This window comes from Tamandua tetradactyla, chromosome 3, assembly GCF_023851605.1.
Source record: "Tamandua tetradactyla isolate mTamTet1 chromosome 3, mTamTet1.pri, whole genome shotgun sequence".
NCBI classification, from domain to species: Eukaryota; Metazoa; Chordata; class Mammalia; order Pilosa; family Myrmecophagidae; genus Tamandua; species Tamandua tetradactyla.
Window position 1 is genome coordinate 137,061,815 of NC_135329.1, and position 15,746 is coordinate 137,077,560.

At 35.6% G+C, this 15,746-nt stretch overlaps 1 protein-coding gene across 8 annotated transcripts in view; it reads right to left on the reverse strand.

Annotated features, from left to right (window-relative positions):
• Window positions 1–15,746, reverse strand: part of GALNT3 (polypeptide N-acetylgalactosaminyltransferase 3) — a 105,545-nt gene that overhangs the window by 13,871 nt on the left and 75,928 nt on the right. For all 8 annotated transcript variants that reach the window (XM_077154050.1, XM_077154046.1, XM_077154048.1 and 5 more), the window contains 2 exons: window positions 7,308–7,931; window positions 3,075–3,247 (listed from right to left, as the gene is read on the reverse strand). In XM_077154050.1, the coding sequence (XP_077010165.1) occupies window positions 3,075–3,247; window positions 7,308–7,822 (688 nt within the window). In that variant the 5' untranslated portion in view covers window positions 7,823–7,931. The remainder of the gene's footprint in view (window positions 1–3,074; window positions 3,248–7,307; window positions 7,932–15,746) is intronic.

The window sequence follows — 15,746 nt, forward strand, 5'->3', positions numbered from 1 at the left end:
TTTGGTAGATTTCAGAAGCAAATGCAGATGACTTTGGTTTTATTTGTGACTATGTAGACTTTTTCAATTCTCCAGTGGTACTGATAAGAGAGTTTCTTATTTAAAGTAACCATTGTTAGAGGAGGTGAGAGACCACGACAAACCATGGTGGAAAAATAAATCTATCTACACCTTTGTCCCAGAGTAATAGATTAACTTTTTATAAAAACACTTCCAAGAACCTCAGAATTAATTCTCTGAAATAAAAGGATACTAATTTTGTCAAAAATATAGTCATAAATACTTTCCACTTCAAGGAACCTGTAAACCAGAAATTTGTAGAAATATTTTAAATATTTTCATGGGGTTTGATTTATTTAAAATAGAGTCACTAAAGATTCCTTCAGTAAATCCTCTTACTCTTTATAGTTAAGAGGTTTATTTACCCACCACTTTTGAACTTCCTATGATACTAATCTGTCCTCTAAATTGGGCTCCATACACATGCCTTCTTTGGGAGGTGAAGATCACAAAGCTGGGAAATCAGATCTCCTGAGTTCCTTTTACTGTAGCCTTACTTACCTCTGTGTGATCTTACCTAGTTGTAGGACAGTTTCTTTATCTAACTGGGACTGTTGGAAGGATAAAATGAGATTACTTTTAAATGAGGCATTTACTACAGGGCCTAGCATGTTTCTAGGCTCTGAGAATGTTGACTATCTTTTCTTTTGTAATCACTGGAATTTAACTATCTCACTACGGCTTCAAGATCCACCTATTTATGCTTCTCCTCCCTAGCCAAGCAAACTGAAATCAGGGACTTTGGTTTCTACTTCACACGCTCTCTTACTGCAAATGGGGAAACATTTTCCTCAGTAGGTGTTAATTAGATTACTTTTCGTCTGATTCAATAAGACAAATCACACTAGAATGCAAAGATAGCTCACACCATGAAAACTGTTCCAGCTCTATTGTTCGCTGCTACAAGGAATTATATAAATATTCAAACTCTTTGATCAAGAAGACCCACTACTCCTAAAGTATTCAAAGTTATAAGTGAAAAACAAGAAAATACTTATGCATAAGGATATTCATTGCATTATCAAATATGGTAATATAACGGGATGGGAAAAAGTGAATGGTTAAGTAAAATGTATCTGGTCCATCATTGTCCTTAAAAATTAAGTTGTTAAGGTAAAAGAAATGGGCTAGTTAATATTATCTGAAAATGTCAAGATTTCAAAGTTGGATTTCTGACATGTATATAAGTAAGTAAACATTACATATTTATCTAGACAGTGATTAGGAGAGAAAAGGGGAATGCTAAAATTGTTGAAACAGGAAGATTATGGGCACTATTTTTCATTCTGATTTCCTTTAATGTTTTAATTTTGTTTGTATAACTAAATAATAGAAGTTACCTCCAACTGAAAGCTTATTAGAAATGGGCTTACCATGCCCCTATGAGGAAGTTTCAAGAAACTAAAGAGGGAAGGAATTCTAAAAGACAGCATTTTTTTTTTTAAGGTAAAGCATATAAGAGGTATGCAGAATTTAATCAGCTATTCAGCTATCACTTAAACTCCATGTCCAGTAGTCCAAATAGAATATGAAAGAATTCAGAAAAGAATCAAGCAATAAATAAATCAGTTGTTTACAATGAAGTGGTAAAGTAACCTGGGTAAGGGGACTGGAGATTCAAATCAGAGAGTGTAGTGTGTAACTGGAATATAGGGGATTTTTAATATAAAATTTCCCCAATTGGAGGAGAGGTTTCACAGGTCAAAAATCTCTAGTGATAAACAATCTAATTAGACCAAGATGTTCATTTAACCTGAGACCATAACCTTAATTCTCTTAGGCTATTTTAATTTAAAACCATGGGAGTACCTATAATTCTATGCAGAGGATGATGAAATTAACCATATGAATAATTTTGTGATTTATTCACTTATTACTATTTCCAAAAATCTCAGTACAACTTATAAATGATGTCACTTAATAGGCATTCTTTTTTTTCCCTTTTCTTGTGGCACATAAAGTCATAATATAATAAAGTATTATCTTTTTACAGATGCAATAACAACTAGTAGTGCTAGAGCTGAATTCAATATCCAACAATGTGATTCCAAATCTGGGCTCGTTTAGGAGAAAATTTTGTAATCATTGAAAGAATCTATATATGTTTGGTATTTAAACTATAATGTTTGAAAACTTAGCAAATTAAAATATTTGTCAAATTAGTCTTGTGATTCCAGTTTAAAATGTGCAATTTAATAGCTAATTTTTTATTTGTAATTTTAAATGGAAATGGATAAAAGAGTTGGACTAATTTTGCACAGTAGTAGAATATTAAAAAGAACTGTATGTAATAAAACAGAATATGGTGAGGTGACTCTTCAAAGATTTTAAGTACTCACTTATATTACTTATGAATTAATATATTATTTACATTAACTCTTTTAAACCTCTGAACAATCCCAAGATTTAGGTCCTATTTCTGTATTTCCTCAAATCTAAGATGCACAATTGGATGTTTCTTACATCTTTCTTGTGGCTTATAAACAAATGACATATCTTATAATAGATTTGATAACATGTGTAGCATTATTCCCATTTTACAGATAAAGAAACTGAGACAGAGAGGTTTACGCAACTTGCCCAATTCATATAGCTAGTTAGAACCAGAGCTGGGATTCAAACCACAGCAGCCTGGGTCAAGGCTTAAGCCTGTGCTCTTAAATACACTGCTGCACAACAAAAGTATCACATTGAGAACTCTTAAGTTATGAATAAGAGTGTCGCATTCTTTTTTCTGGGTACATGGTCTGGGGATTGAACCCAGGTCTCCAGCATGGAAGGCAAGTATTCTACCACTGAACAACCCATGCACCCTTTAGTAACAGTGTTTTATACATTTCTGTACCAAAAAATATTTGAATATGGACACCCCTGGAATACCCATCAAGCCAAACAGCCAAGCTGTTATATTCAGTCTCTGAAATGGCATGTAGAGAACACAGTCTAACCAAGCAGACTTTGGACATCCCACATGGATTTACTCAGAAACAATCTAATGTGCATGTGCTTCTTACCATCTACACTAGCATCATCCACTAAAATGATTTCCTTCAGCAGTATGGCAGGTGAAGAATAGAGCACACTGTGGACAGTTCTAAGCAGCGTGGACCATGCTTCATTATGAAACACTATTATGACACTGGTGGTAGGCAGGGAAGGACAGCGCTTAAATTTTTGTTCAATACATCTAGAGGAAGGCAAAGGAGTAGAAGAACAATTATGAATTTCATTATTTTATTTCAAGTGTACCATTAGTAAAATTACCATTATTTAACCTTTATTATCTTGGGAATGATAGTGGATGATTTTCTTTGTTTATAAAATATCTTAGTGTCATATAAATCAATAGATTAAATATTTTAAAAGCAGACCACTCATACAGAGATCACATCTACTGATAATGAATAATATGTCAAGGAGTACAACATGTTATTATAAGTTTTCTCAATAATATAATTTTAAATATAAATAACTCTTAGATAATAAAAATAGCCTATGAGACATATGAAAATGACAAGTATGTGTAATTTTTCAAAAAAACAAGTTTTTCTCCTTCTGTGAAGAAATCATCCATTTTCCTTATTTCCAGGTTTAAAACCTTGCAAATTTATTAAATGAATACTCATATTTGTAGAGATTATTTTAAATTATATACTTTTCTAGGTGTTTGTAATATTTCCCAGATTTATTTAATCAAGTTACTTCATTTATACATGAACCGAAAGGGGAAAAAATAGCTTATGACAAAACTTCTGTTCTTAAGATTTTCACTCATTCAGCAAATACTTATTAAGTACCTACCATTTGCCAGGTGCTATATTGAAGATTTTTGCCCCAATAATCGAATCTATTGTTTAATTATATAAGACCTTACATTTAAATTTTTCCTTTTTAAGAAAACATATTCAGAAATTTCAATAAAATATCTAAATTCTCGTCAACTTTCACAAATAAGCTTTTTGAAAGTTATCATGGAATGAAAAAAGTGAAGTAAAGCAAGTTAAAGCCTGTGTTACTACTGTCTGTTCAAGATGCAGAAATACCCAACATTGCAACCCACTGTCAATATCTGCAATGTTGATGGGTACAGGGAGAGATCTTAAATAGTTCTAGACTGATTGCAAGTACTATTCCCACTGGCAAAAAAAAAACAAAACTACAAACTGATCTTGAACTCATTCTCATAACAATGTCTTCCTCAATGAAAATAATCTCCATGTCAAGCTGTTGGGGCATGGATGGGTCTATACAGAGATTGGAGATGACCACAGTTCCTAACCCACTCAATTGCTGTGAGGATCAAATGATAGAACGTCTAGATAAGGGCTTCAAAACATTCCAGAGCCACACAGTAAACCTGGGTCAAATAAAACATGTGCGGCCTATGAAAAAGATAAAACACATAAAGCAACTCTGTCTTCAAGACACTTGAAAACCATAAATGCTTGTAGTTTTAGACAACAGACTATGAAATCCCCCCATACAGTCAAAGGGCACTATATATATATAGAATGTGTGAACTATCAAACAGAGCTGCTCAAACCCAAAGACAAGGAAGTAAGTCATCACTCATGGAGTTAAGCGCCTGGCACACTTTGGTCACTCAGCCAGCACCTATGGGGAAAGCCTAGTCCCCTGGTATGATACAAGTGGCCAGGGAAAGCCATTCTAAAGAAAACAGCCCACAAACTCTCTCATAAATTACTTTTATGACAATATCTCAATAGGAATGGGTTTCAGATCTTTTCTAAAAGGAAGTCTTTAGTGTGGAATAGTTGTTGTGATAAAAAGAGAATTAGATTTCAGGTAAGGTATTAGGAGTGGGTGTCAAAGCACCGAGTAGCAAAGGAAAGAGTGGTTATGAGTGAGTGTGTTTGTTCTCTAGTGTCTTCATGATTTGGAAGTGCAATATAAATATGTGGTTAGAAGCAAATAATCACATTCTTCCTCACTTGTAGATGAAAAGCAAATTATTTATATTAAATTGAATTTTGGATAAAACTACCAATTAAAAATAAACTCCAAACTATTTATATATATATATATATACTTGACTCATAATAATACAGGAACAAATAACTTAATACAAGCTTGTATTTTCAAGACATAAAGGTTTATAAACCAACATAAACTACAAGTAAACATTATTTTAAAAAGCACGATAAAATGGTATTTTCTTTTTTAAGGAAAAAGAGAAGAACCTTATAATTTGTTGTCTTACAAGCATTTTGGGCAGGGAGTGGAATTTGATGATTAAAAAAAAATCCCTATTTCTTTGCAATGCAGTCAAATAATACATTATTAATCAATAAGTACAAAAAAGTTTTGAAAATTTGAAGTACAAAATGTCACAAAAATTCACATTAATACGGTGTTATCAATTTTATCTTACAAGGCTTTCCCTCAGTTCAATCCAGGATTTACTTGCTGAACTGATAGCTACTAATGTCAGGCAGTATATTAAAGTGTCATATTATTATTATCATTGATGAAGGTATTAATAAAATTCCACATATAATTCAATAAACCTCATTTATTTTGAAAAATTAACATGTTAAACCTAAGCTTTAAAATCATTTCATGTGTTATTTAAAATAGTGTAATTAAAATCACTTTCCAAAGTGATTTCATATTTCTAGTTGAGCTATTTGAAAAATATGGCATACACAAACATGCTTAAATTGTCAGTCACATGACCATCTGGCTTTTTAAGAAACTAAATCTATAGTTCTAATGGGCACAGAAATGATAAACAATTCATCAGAAAATGTATTCCTTGCAGATAATGGTTAAATTCAATGTAAACAAAAAACTATGAAATATTCACCAATACTACACAGTTCTAAGTTACCCAACTCCTATCAAAAAAAAGTTCTTAATGTGCTTAGTTGTTTTTCAGTTACTTGACGACTAACATTAATGAAAATCATTGCAACCTCTTTAATATTGTATAGGAAAGGAAGTTCATCTTGATCTGTTACTGTCAAGTCAAAGAATAAAATTCACGCTACTTGATATGTGTGATGTTGATTGCTTTCAGTCAAGACTTATCCCCAGATCAGTAAAGTGCCATACTGCATTGGCATAAAAGAGGAATTACACTGTCTTCTGTTATAATATCTAGAATATTTTATAGACATTTGTTTCTTCACATTCACTTAAAAATGATGAGCAACTTAACCATGAATCACACACATTAGAATAAAGCGAAAGAAATCTAATCTATGCAACTTCAATATTGAAGGGCGCATATAGTTGGTAGAGGTGTTCATCGTCATAAATCTAAAAAACCTCTAAGAGAAGCAACAGACCTGAATCTACCAAATTATTTTTTTCAGGTTCACTACTACATGTAATTCTGTTATAACTAGAAAGCAATGTATACAGTCCTTGTTTGTTTATAATTTCCCTATCTTAAAACTTTAAAAAAAATCTATGATGGTTTGAACCTGCTGGAATTCATTTTGGCCATTTCAGTTCAAACAAATCACTGAACAATCACCTCTCAGATATCAAGATGGCTAACTAAGAGCAAAGATTCAGTCATAGTAGAATCTGGGGCAGGGGGGATATTAATCAAAATACTGCATACTTCAAAAAATATGTAAACAAAATGGCTCTTAAAAAAAAGGAATGCTGGCCTCTGAACAGCTAAAGCTGGCCTCTGAAACAGCTAAAATAGAGATTAACTCTATCAATCTGAGAACTTAAATTTCAACCAAACTCTAGAGAAAAAGGATAGTTGAAATAGTAATTATAGCAGTATTCTCCCTCAAAAGTAAGCTTTCAAACACAGCATTCTGAAATATAATTATAGCACTGAAAGTAACCATAAAGTCTATGAGTAAGCTCATAAACCCACAAAATATTGTTATCGAATAGTTTCAAAATCTTGACACATATCTTAGCATTTCTATTCTATAGTAATTCACAGAGTGATGGAAATGGCTCAATAGTTCCTCTTTAATAGATGAGAAAACTAAATCATTTAAGAGTAAGAGGTCAGATTTAGAATCCAGCTTTCTTATTTCTGAGCAAATAATTTCCCACAGCCACACTGCCTCACCAAGTGGAGATATGGAAGAACAGTCTCAAAAATCATAAGCAAAAAATAAATAAAACAGATTAAATAGATATTTGCTGACTTCCCTCAGCAGTGTCTAAAGAATATGCAACTCCCTTAGCTAATGCCTCTTTCCTGAAAAACTTGGTGAGAAACAGTAAAACATGAATATTCTTCAACATACTCAGGTGGTCGAGTGTCCGGTCCAAGATCTCGGTGTAAAGAAATCCTGTCACTTGCAAAAGCATTAAAACAGTGTTTTGCTTCCCCACGTTCTTTTTCCTTTTGCTCTTCAGCACTTAAATTCGTTGGATTGAATGCTCTTCCAGAAGCACCAGGTGCATTAGAATCCTGAGGTGGGCGGTCAAGAGTGGGTTTCAATTCTGCTGCTGTGTAATACCCTTGCAAACAGGGTCTCTTACCAACATCAATATTTTGTCTTGCAGGTGCTCCTATCTGCATTTTTGGCATTACATCTTTAATATTGTGTACAGCTTCTAGCATTAAATCCAACATCTTGTTTTTATTTTTCATGGTTCTTTCCATCATTGATTCCTCTTTGGAATATTGAAGACTTACTTCTCTTTGTATTAAAATCAAAAATACTATAAAGAAAAAAATTACTGCACCAAGCTTCCAGAACTTTTTATGGTAATGTCTTTTAAGATGCAATTTTACTAGTCGCCTTAGGTAAGCCATTCTGACATTAAAAGCTTGTCACTTGAGAAAAAACAGTTATGGTTTCTTCTGTTGCTTATATGTTTTATCATAGATTTGCTGGCAAGAGAGTTTCTTTAAGTGGTAATACCTATAAACAGAGATGATAGATGGAATTAATAGCTATTCATTCTTATACTCATGGCTCAATTCATTCATGCAGCAATTGAACAAATGCTATAAACAATGTTCTCTTATGGTTGGTAAAATACAAAGATGTTTTGCCCTCAAGAAAATTATACTTTGGGAAGAAAACAATTCTATACATAACTACAATCTATTGGAGTTGCAAAATATCAAGGTTTTCTCCCCCAAAACAAACAAACAAACAAAAATGTTGTGTTAATTCTAATATCTACTATATGACAAAAAAATTATTTTTCTTGTAAACATATTTTGAGTTTTTAGAAAGAAAAAAGGATACCTTAAATTGATAACCATGGACCGAAAGGACTTCATTAAACTGATTAAAAAGAAAGAGTTTCCATGAGAAACCAAGGGCATACTGAGGGGTACTGTAAGGTATTAATCTAAAATAGTGGCCTTCAACCTATTTTCTGTAGTTTACCTTCAACCTATGAACAGCTAATCTAACTAAACCAATTAAGGATTATAAATTAGCTTCACCAATATGTAAACTAGTATTCTTCCAGAAACTAAGCTAAAGACATGCTCACCTGACAATACTCGCAAATCCTTAAAGAGCCCATAAAGACAAGGAAAACAAGAGCACCTAATATGCTATTATATAATGGCTATTTTCAAAAGTTTATGCAAATAAAAAATTCAACAGCAAAAAAGAAATGACATTAAGCTTTACTTGAAGCATCTGTCGGAGGCTATAGAGATTCACTGAGCTATAAAAGCAGTATTTGGTTTGATAAAGTACTGCTGTCAGTTGACCTTAAAAATAGATCAACAAGTTTGCTAAACCCTATTTAGGGTCACCAGAGCAAAAGAAAAAGAAAGAAAAAGAAAAAGGGACATTGATGAAAGCCTGAATCACAGTAAGGGTTGACTTTCTTCATGATTCTTTAAAAAAGGTAATGGTGGAGGAATTTCACTAAACTCCACAATTACTATACCATCCACCCCTAAAGCCAATCAAGTTATTTGCAGGATAAAGAGAAGAGAAAATGCCTCTCCTCTCTAAAACCTAAATATTAAGAAAAATGTCATTTATGGAAGCAAATTAACTTTGATACTTCGTACTCTCCTCAAGGACCTACCAGAGGCTGCACCAACATAATTTACAGTGTGACATCCTCAGCTTTGCCCATACTCCTGTGATGAATGGCTCTTAATAGGGTTGAGGATTAGTGTATGAAAATCTTCCACAATCTTCCGGAGAAGTATAAGGCTGTCATGCTGAAGGAAAACATTCACCAGAACCTCAAATTTGCCTCCTAAGAGAGCTATTTTGTGACCACATGGATGAGTTTATCTACTGCTTGGTGGTACCTTTTTAAAAAGGTTATTTCAGGTAGAGGGGTCTTTAGAAATCCTGTGCTATGGTCTGTCCTCTGATAACCAGTATTTGATCCAAGAACATGGTTTGCCAGCTCTTGCACTGAAGGTTTCATGCTGTGGTTTTGCCAGTAAAAGCCCAAAGAAGGCCAGCCATGCCCTCCACACCCCCATCCCCGTCCACTAACCCCCCAGGCTGGCTGCCTTATCCTTGCTGGCCAGTCATCTCCCTCCCACTGATTTCTGGTTTTTGGCTTGAAACTTCATGAGATCTGTTCTTTGTAACTAATAAAATAGCAAAATAAAAACAAAACAAAACAAGAAGTCATTACCAAGAAATAAGAAAAACAAGGTCTTAAGATTCTTGGGCCTTTAGTAGGAAACAGTTAAGCTGGACAAATAAAAAGAGGCAGAACTTGAACACTTAGTTCTCTATTTCTAGTTGGATTGCTCCATATTCTTTTCAGTGTGGAATGAACACTTTGACTCCAAAAGATACCTCAATCATGAAGGACATTGCCTATAAAAGTGGGAGTTTCTGACGTTTGATTGCTTTATCAACTTCATGTAAAGATTAAAATGATCTATTAAGCTTTTTTCTTTGTCTGACAGCTTACTATGAGGCATTGAATAATCACAAAATTGTAATTGTGCAACTTCTTGCATTTCAAGTCTTGCACTAAGCTGCAGTACAAAAATAAGACTCCTTACCTTCAAGGAACAGAGACTGTATGAAATCAGACACGTCACAGGAAACCACAAAGCAGTGTATATGGGTGCTCTTACAAGATTATGAAAACAACGTGGGAGAGCAAGGAGAAATGCCAGAGGAAATTTCCCAGATAATTAAAAGATAAGCAATTTTAGGCTGGTGGACAACAAGGCGAAGAGAGAGAAAATGGCAAAGGTATAAAGCAAGAATACAACAGAAGTAGAAGACATAGGTATGGAATGGAAGGAGATTAAGCTAGAAGGTCAATTAAAGGTCATTTCATAACAGGCTTTGTATATCACTCACGGAATTTGACATTTACTAATTTTATCCTGAAAGCACGGAATGGAAGGAACTAAATGATTTTAAAGAAGAACAGATCATAATCAAATTTTTGATGTGGAAAGATCACAGGTTCCTCAGCACCAGTAAAGATGATGGATACTAAAGAGATGAAGGAGGAGAGCTGGAAGGATGAGAACAGTTCAGGAGAGTCCAGAAAGTGGAATCAAACAATGGGTTAGGGCTTGGTGAGAGAAAAGGAGGAATTTGAAATGGATGGGTAAAGTAATAACATTAACAAAGGCAAGGAATACAAGAAAGTGACAGATTTGAGACAGGAATTAGGGAAATAATTTGGCTAATTTGGGACACAGCAAATTTGAGATGCTGGTGGGAATGCAAAGGCAAATTCCAAAGGGGAAAAAGATAATGGACAGCAGAAAAAAAGCTCTGTGCTAGAAATGAAACTTGGAAGTCAGTCTTGGGGTACACACAAGTTCCTACAGAATGTGTAAACTGAAGAGGCTGGAAAAACACCTACATTTAAAGGGTAGGAGAGACTGGAAAGACCAGGAGAAATAAGAAAACATGACAAAGGAGAGTATGCTGGTTTGAAAGGATGTATGGACCCTAGAAAAGCCATGTTTTAATCAAAATTCCATTCTGTAATGGCAGAATAGTCCTTATTCAATACTGTATGTTTAAATCTGCAATTAGATCATCTCCCTGGAGATGTATCCCAATCACAAGCGGTTGTTAAGCTGGATTAGGGGAGGTAAGTCTCCACCCATTTGGGTGGGTCTTGATTGGTTTACTGGAGTCCTATAAGAGAAGAAACATTTTGGAGAATGAAAGAGATTTTGAAGAGAGCAGAGAATGCTGTAGCACCACGAAGCAGAGAGTCCATCAGCCAGCGACCTTTGGAAATGAAGAAGGAAAACGCCTCCTGGGGAGCTTCATGAAACAAGAAGCTAGGAGAGAAAGCTAGCAGATGATGCTGTGTTCGCCATGTGCCCTTCCAGCTGAGAGGGAAACTGTGACTGTGTTCACCATGTGCCTTCCCACTTGAGAAAGAAACCCTGAACTTCATCAGCCTTCTTGAACCAAGGTATCTTTCCCTGCATGCCTTTGATTGGATATTTCTATGGACTTGCTTTAATTGAGACATTTTCTCAGCCTCAGAACTGTAAACTAGCAACTTATTAAATTCCCCATTTTAAAAGCCATTCTGTTTCTGGTATATTGCATTCTGGCAGCTAGCAAACTAGAACAGATTTTGGTACCAGGAGTGGGGTGCTGCTGCAGTTTGCAAATACCAAGCATGTTGGAACAGCTTTTTAATGGATAAGGGGAAGATTCTGAAAGAGCTGTGAGAAACTTGATAGAGAAGGCCTAGAATGCCTTGAAGAGACTGTTGGTAGAAATATGGACTCTAAAGATACCTCTGACCAGGCTTTAGTCAGAAATGAGGCATGCGTTATTGCAAACTGGAAGGAAGGCAATCCTTGTTTTAAAATACCAGATAATCTGACAAAATTGATGAGTGGCTTTGGCTGGAAGGCTGATTTTAAAAGCCATGAACTTGGATATTTAGCAGAAGAGATCTCCAAATTAAATGTCGAAAGTACAGCCTGGTTTCTCCTCACAGCTTATAGTGAAATGCGACAGGAAAGAGATAAGCTGAAAACTGAACTCTTGGGTACAAAGAAACCAGAAACTGAAGTTCTGGAAAATTCTGAGCCTCCAGAAAGGGAGTGCCCTGTGTGAGGATTTAACCAAATGTGGAAACAGCCAGCCATTTCAGAGAAAGCCAGTATCAGACATGGAGCTATTCAGGAAGGATTTGTGGAAACTCCTTATGTCTGATGGGCATGATCCGAGGCTACTGCATAGAAAGCCAACGAGAGTGCTGTGGGACCTGTATAAACTGAGCTGCTGCCAGTCTGGACTGGGGGATTCAGAGAACGGACACATTAGAGGAAAAGTAACTTCAAAGTCAAAACCATGGAGGCTGAGGTCTGAAGTCAAGAAGCCTCAGGCTAGGAGTGCAGACCCACCCAAGCCTGTGGAGAGGGTAAGTTTGCCCTGAAGGCAGAGGATGGGCCTTCCACCTCATCGTAGTGGAAAACTCACACCGTCTCAGGCCTTGGAGAGGGTGAAGCACACTCCTTGGGGGTTGGGGAGAGCCTGGCTGCCACCACATGGAGGGGTTGAGCATGTGCCCCAGAGATGGCAGAGAGCCCGGGTGCAGCCCCAATGCTTGGAGAGGGTGGAGCCAAGAAAAAAGTGGTCTCCCCAATGTCCCCCAAGGTTGCATTTGGAGAGAGGCAGGCCTCTGCATAGGCATTTGGAAGGGGTGGGACTGCTGCTTTCAAAAGCCCCAAAGATAAATGATTCTCAGACTTTGAAATCTAATGGACTTTGCCCTGCAGGTTTTCAAAACTGCTTGGGTCCTGTGACTCCTGTGTTCTTTCCCCCCTATGGAAATGGGTATATGTATCCTATGAATGTTCTTCCTTTGTATGTTGGCAGCAAATAACTTGTTTTGAGTTTTTATAGGTCCAGAGCTGGAGAACTTTGCCTTAGAACAGACCATGCCTATAACTAATTTTGATAGTAGTTTGTACTGTTTCTAACTTTGTATTTCATTTGTATTGCTACTGAAATGGTTTAAGGATTTCTGATATTGTGATGGAATAAATGTATTTTTGTATATGGGAAAAACATGTCTTTTTTAGAGAGCCAAGGGAAAAGAGATTCAAAGAGAAAGTATTCATGTCCGGTTCAGAAGAAAAAAACATCCACTAGAGTGTAATTAGCGGTTTACTGATGACCTTTATAAAAACAATGTTGCTGGCAAGATGTATGCGAAAGCTAGATTAGTATAGGCTGAGAAGTGAATAGGAGGTAAGAAAAGGGAGATGTTACTGGCGACCAAGCATTTTCCCAGCTGTTTTCACCATCAAATAAATTACAGAAATGGTGGAATAAACTAAGTTAGCCATGTTTCTTAACTGCAGGACTTCTTGATAACAAACATTTTAAATCTTAATGAGAATCTAATAGCCCATGATTCCCAAAATTATTATTTTACATAGAAATGTGTCTATATCTCTAAGTATGTGTATAATTCACTGATATCATTAATACAGAGAACAATTTTGGAAATGCTTCAGAGCATTCCTTTCAGAAGCTTGGCTATATAAAGCAGAAAGTAAGAGTTATAAGAAGATACGGGGTTAAATTATATGAACATATTTATGTATTTGAAGGACTAAACACATCCACAAATTCTTTGCTATTTCTCCCATTGACGGGCAGGGGACTCCATTTTCCCTCCCCTTGAACGGGGCCAGCCTATGCCTGCACAGAACAACAGAGTACAGGAGAAATGATGCTGTGTCATGTCTTCACTTAATTGTTAAGGGCTGGGCAGTTTCTGCAATGGTTATTGGAGCCCTAAGCTGCCATGGGCAAGTCTGCACATGGCAGCTTCTGTTTTCTCTGAAGTAATCTTTATAATCTAAATCTTTTCTTTGATAGTTAGCTGACCTTTAAAAGTAAAACTCACTGAACCTGATCCAATGGCTTTAGTGCAAATCAGTAGTGAATCTTGGTAGGAGTACAGTCATGCCCCCAAGATCCTAGGGTTTAGAAGGCAGGGCAATTTCAGACTAGTAAGGCGGCCACCTGATCTAAGAGATTCCAGGAACTTAAGGATGGGCAACATGCTGGCGTCTCAGAGGACTGTGGTCATCAACCTATGAATGACCACTCTAACCACAGTTTCTCAAAAATAGTTGTAAATCCACCTGTGTTCCCCCTCCTTTCTGCCCAAGAGAGTTACCAAAAAACTTCTTCCTCAATGCTCTCTAGGAATTTGAGGATTGACTTAGTATCTAAGTCTCCTTAACATGTTTCAACAGAACATAGAACAAGAAAGCATCCAGAGAAAGCACAGTAGGGAAGAGATGATGGAACTAGATTATTCTACAGGACGGGGAATTTTCCCAAAACCGTTAATTGCTAGAAACCATATTTGTGGGTAGGATGGGAATGAGAAATAAGGATGCAATGAACGAGGCAGGAGAAAGTGTTCCATGTTTTTTTAGGAAGAAGTTATGTATGTTCTTCATCGATAGGACAGTAATCTTCTCCTTGTGTGTTTGTGCATCTAAGGGGTCACTCAATGAGTAGGTCTTGTTTAGGATGCCTCTAATGAGAGAAGCTCATGAAGGACATGGATAGCATCTCCTTCATTCACGGTTACTATGCTAACACTGCAATGTTGGTGACACAGTGGGCCCATAATAAATGTCTGTTGATTTGAAAATGGGAGAGGGAAAACAAAGATTTCATTTATTATGAGAAACAACAATAAAAATAACATTTTTTTGGTTAGGTCCTTGCTACAGTAACACAAGTTCTCACTTAGTGTTCCAACAACCTTGAGAAGTACCATATTATATTCATTTTCCTAACAAAGACACAGAGAAAGTTGAAGTGATGTGTCTACAGTCCATCTTAAGGGACAGAGCAGACATTTGGACTCACGTCTGATTAAAAAATTTTGTGTCTTTAACTGAAGTATCTGAACTAAAGTCAAAAATTGATAACCTAAATGTCAGGGGATCAGAAAAACAGCTTGGGGATATATACAGGTCCCACTCCTTTATTCAAAAACTTTTGAAGCCTGATGCATTTTTGGAATTCAGATCGTTTTTGGCTTTTAGGGAGGTAAATTACATGGGATATGATGTAGTACCTCAAAATTAAACCCATTAATACTTCTATAGTGAAACAGATGAACATACAGACCCATAGGATTAAGAAACAAAACCAAAAACAAAATCTACAAATAATCTTATATTACCTTACATAAGGTTTTATAGACAAAGGAGTTTTGTTTTGTTTTACTTAATATTTCTCAGTTAAAACAAGAAAAAAAAAGTCAAGTAAGGATTCACTTACAATGAACACTAAGTTTTTTTAATTATTTATTTTTTATTGATATATATTATATACTCACATATCACCCAAGTGTACAATCAATGGTCCACAATATCATCATGTATCTCCACATCTATCATGACAATTGACTTTTTTTTCTTTTTTGTGAAAAATAACATATATACAAAACAGCAATGAATTTCAAAGCACAGCACAGCAATTAGTTATAGAACAGATTTCAGAGTTTGGTATGGGTTACAATTTTACAATTTTACCTTTTTCCTTCTAGCTGCTCTAAGATACTGGAGACTAAAAGAAACATCAATATAATGATTCAGCGATCATACTCATTTGTTAAACCCTACCTTCTCTGTATAGCTCCACCACCATGACAAAGGAGTCTTTTAAAACTGCTTTCAGAGCATTTTCTTTGGAAATAAAGACTGAGGATGATACTGTGGATCTTGAAAATGGAAGCTTAACAGATTGAGAACC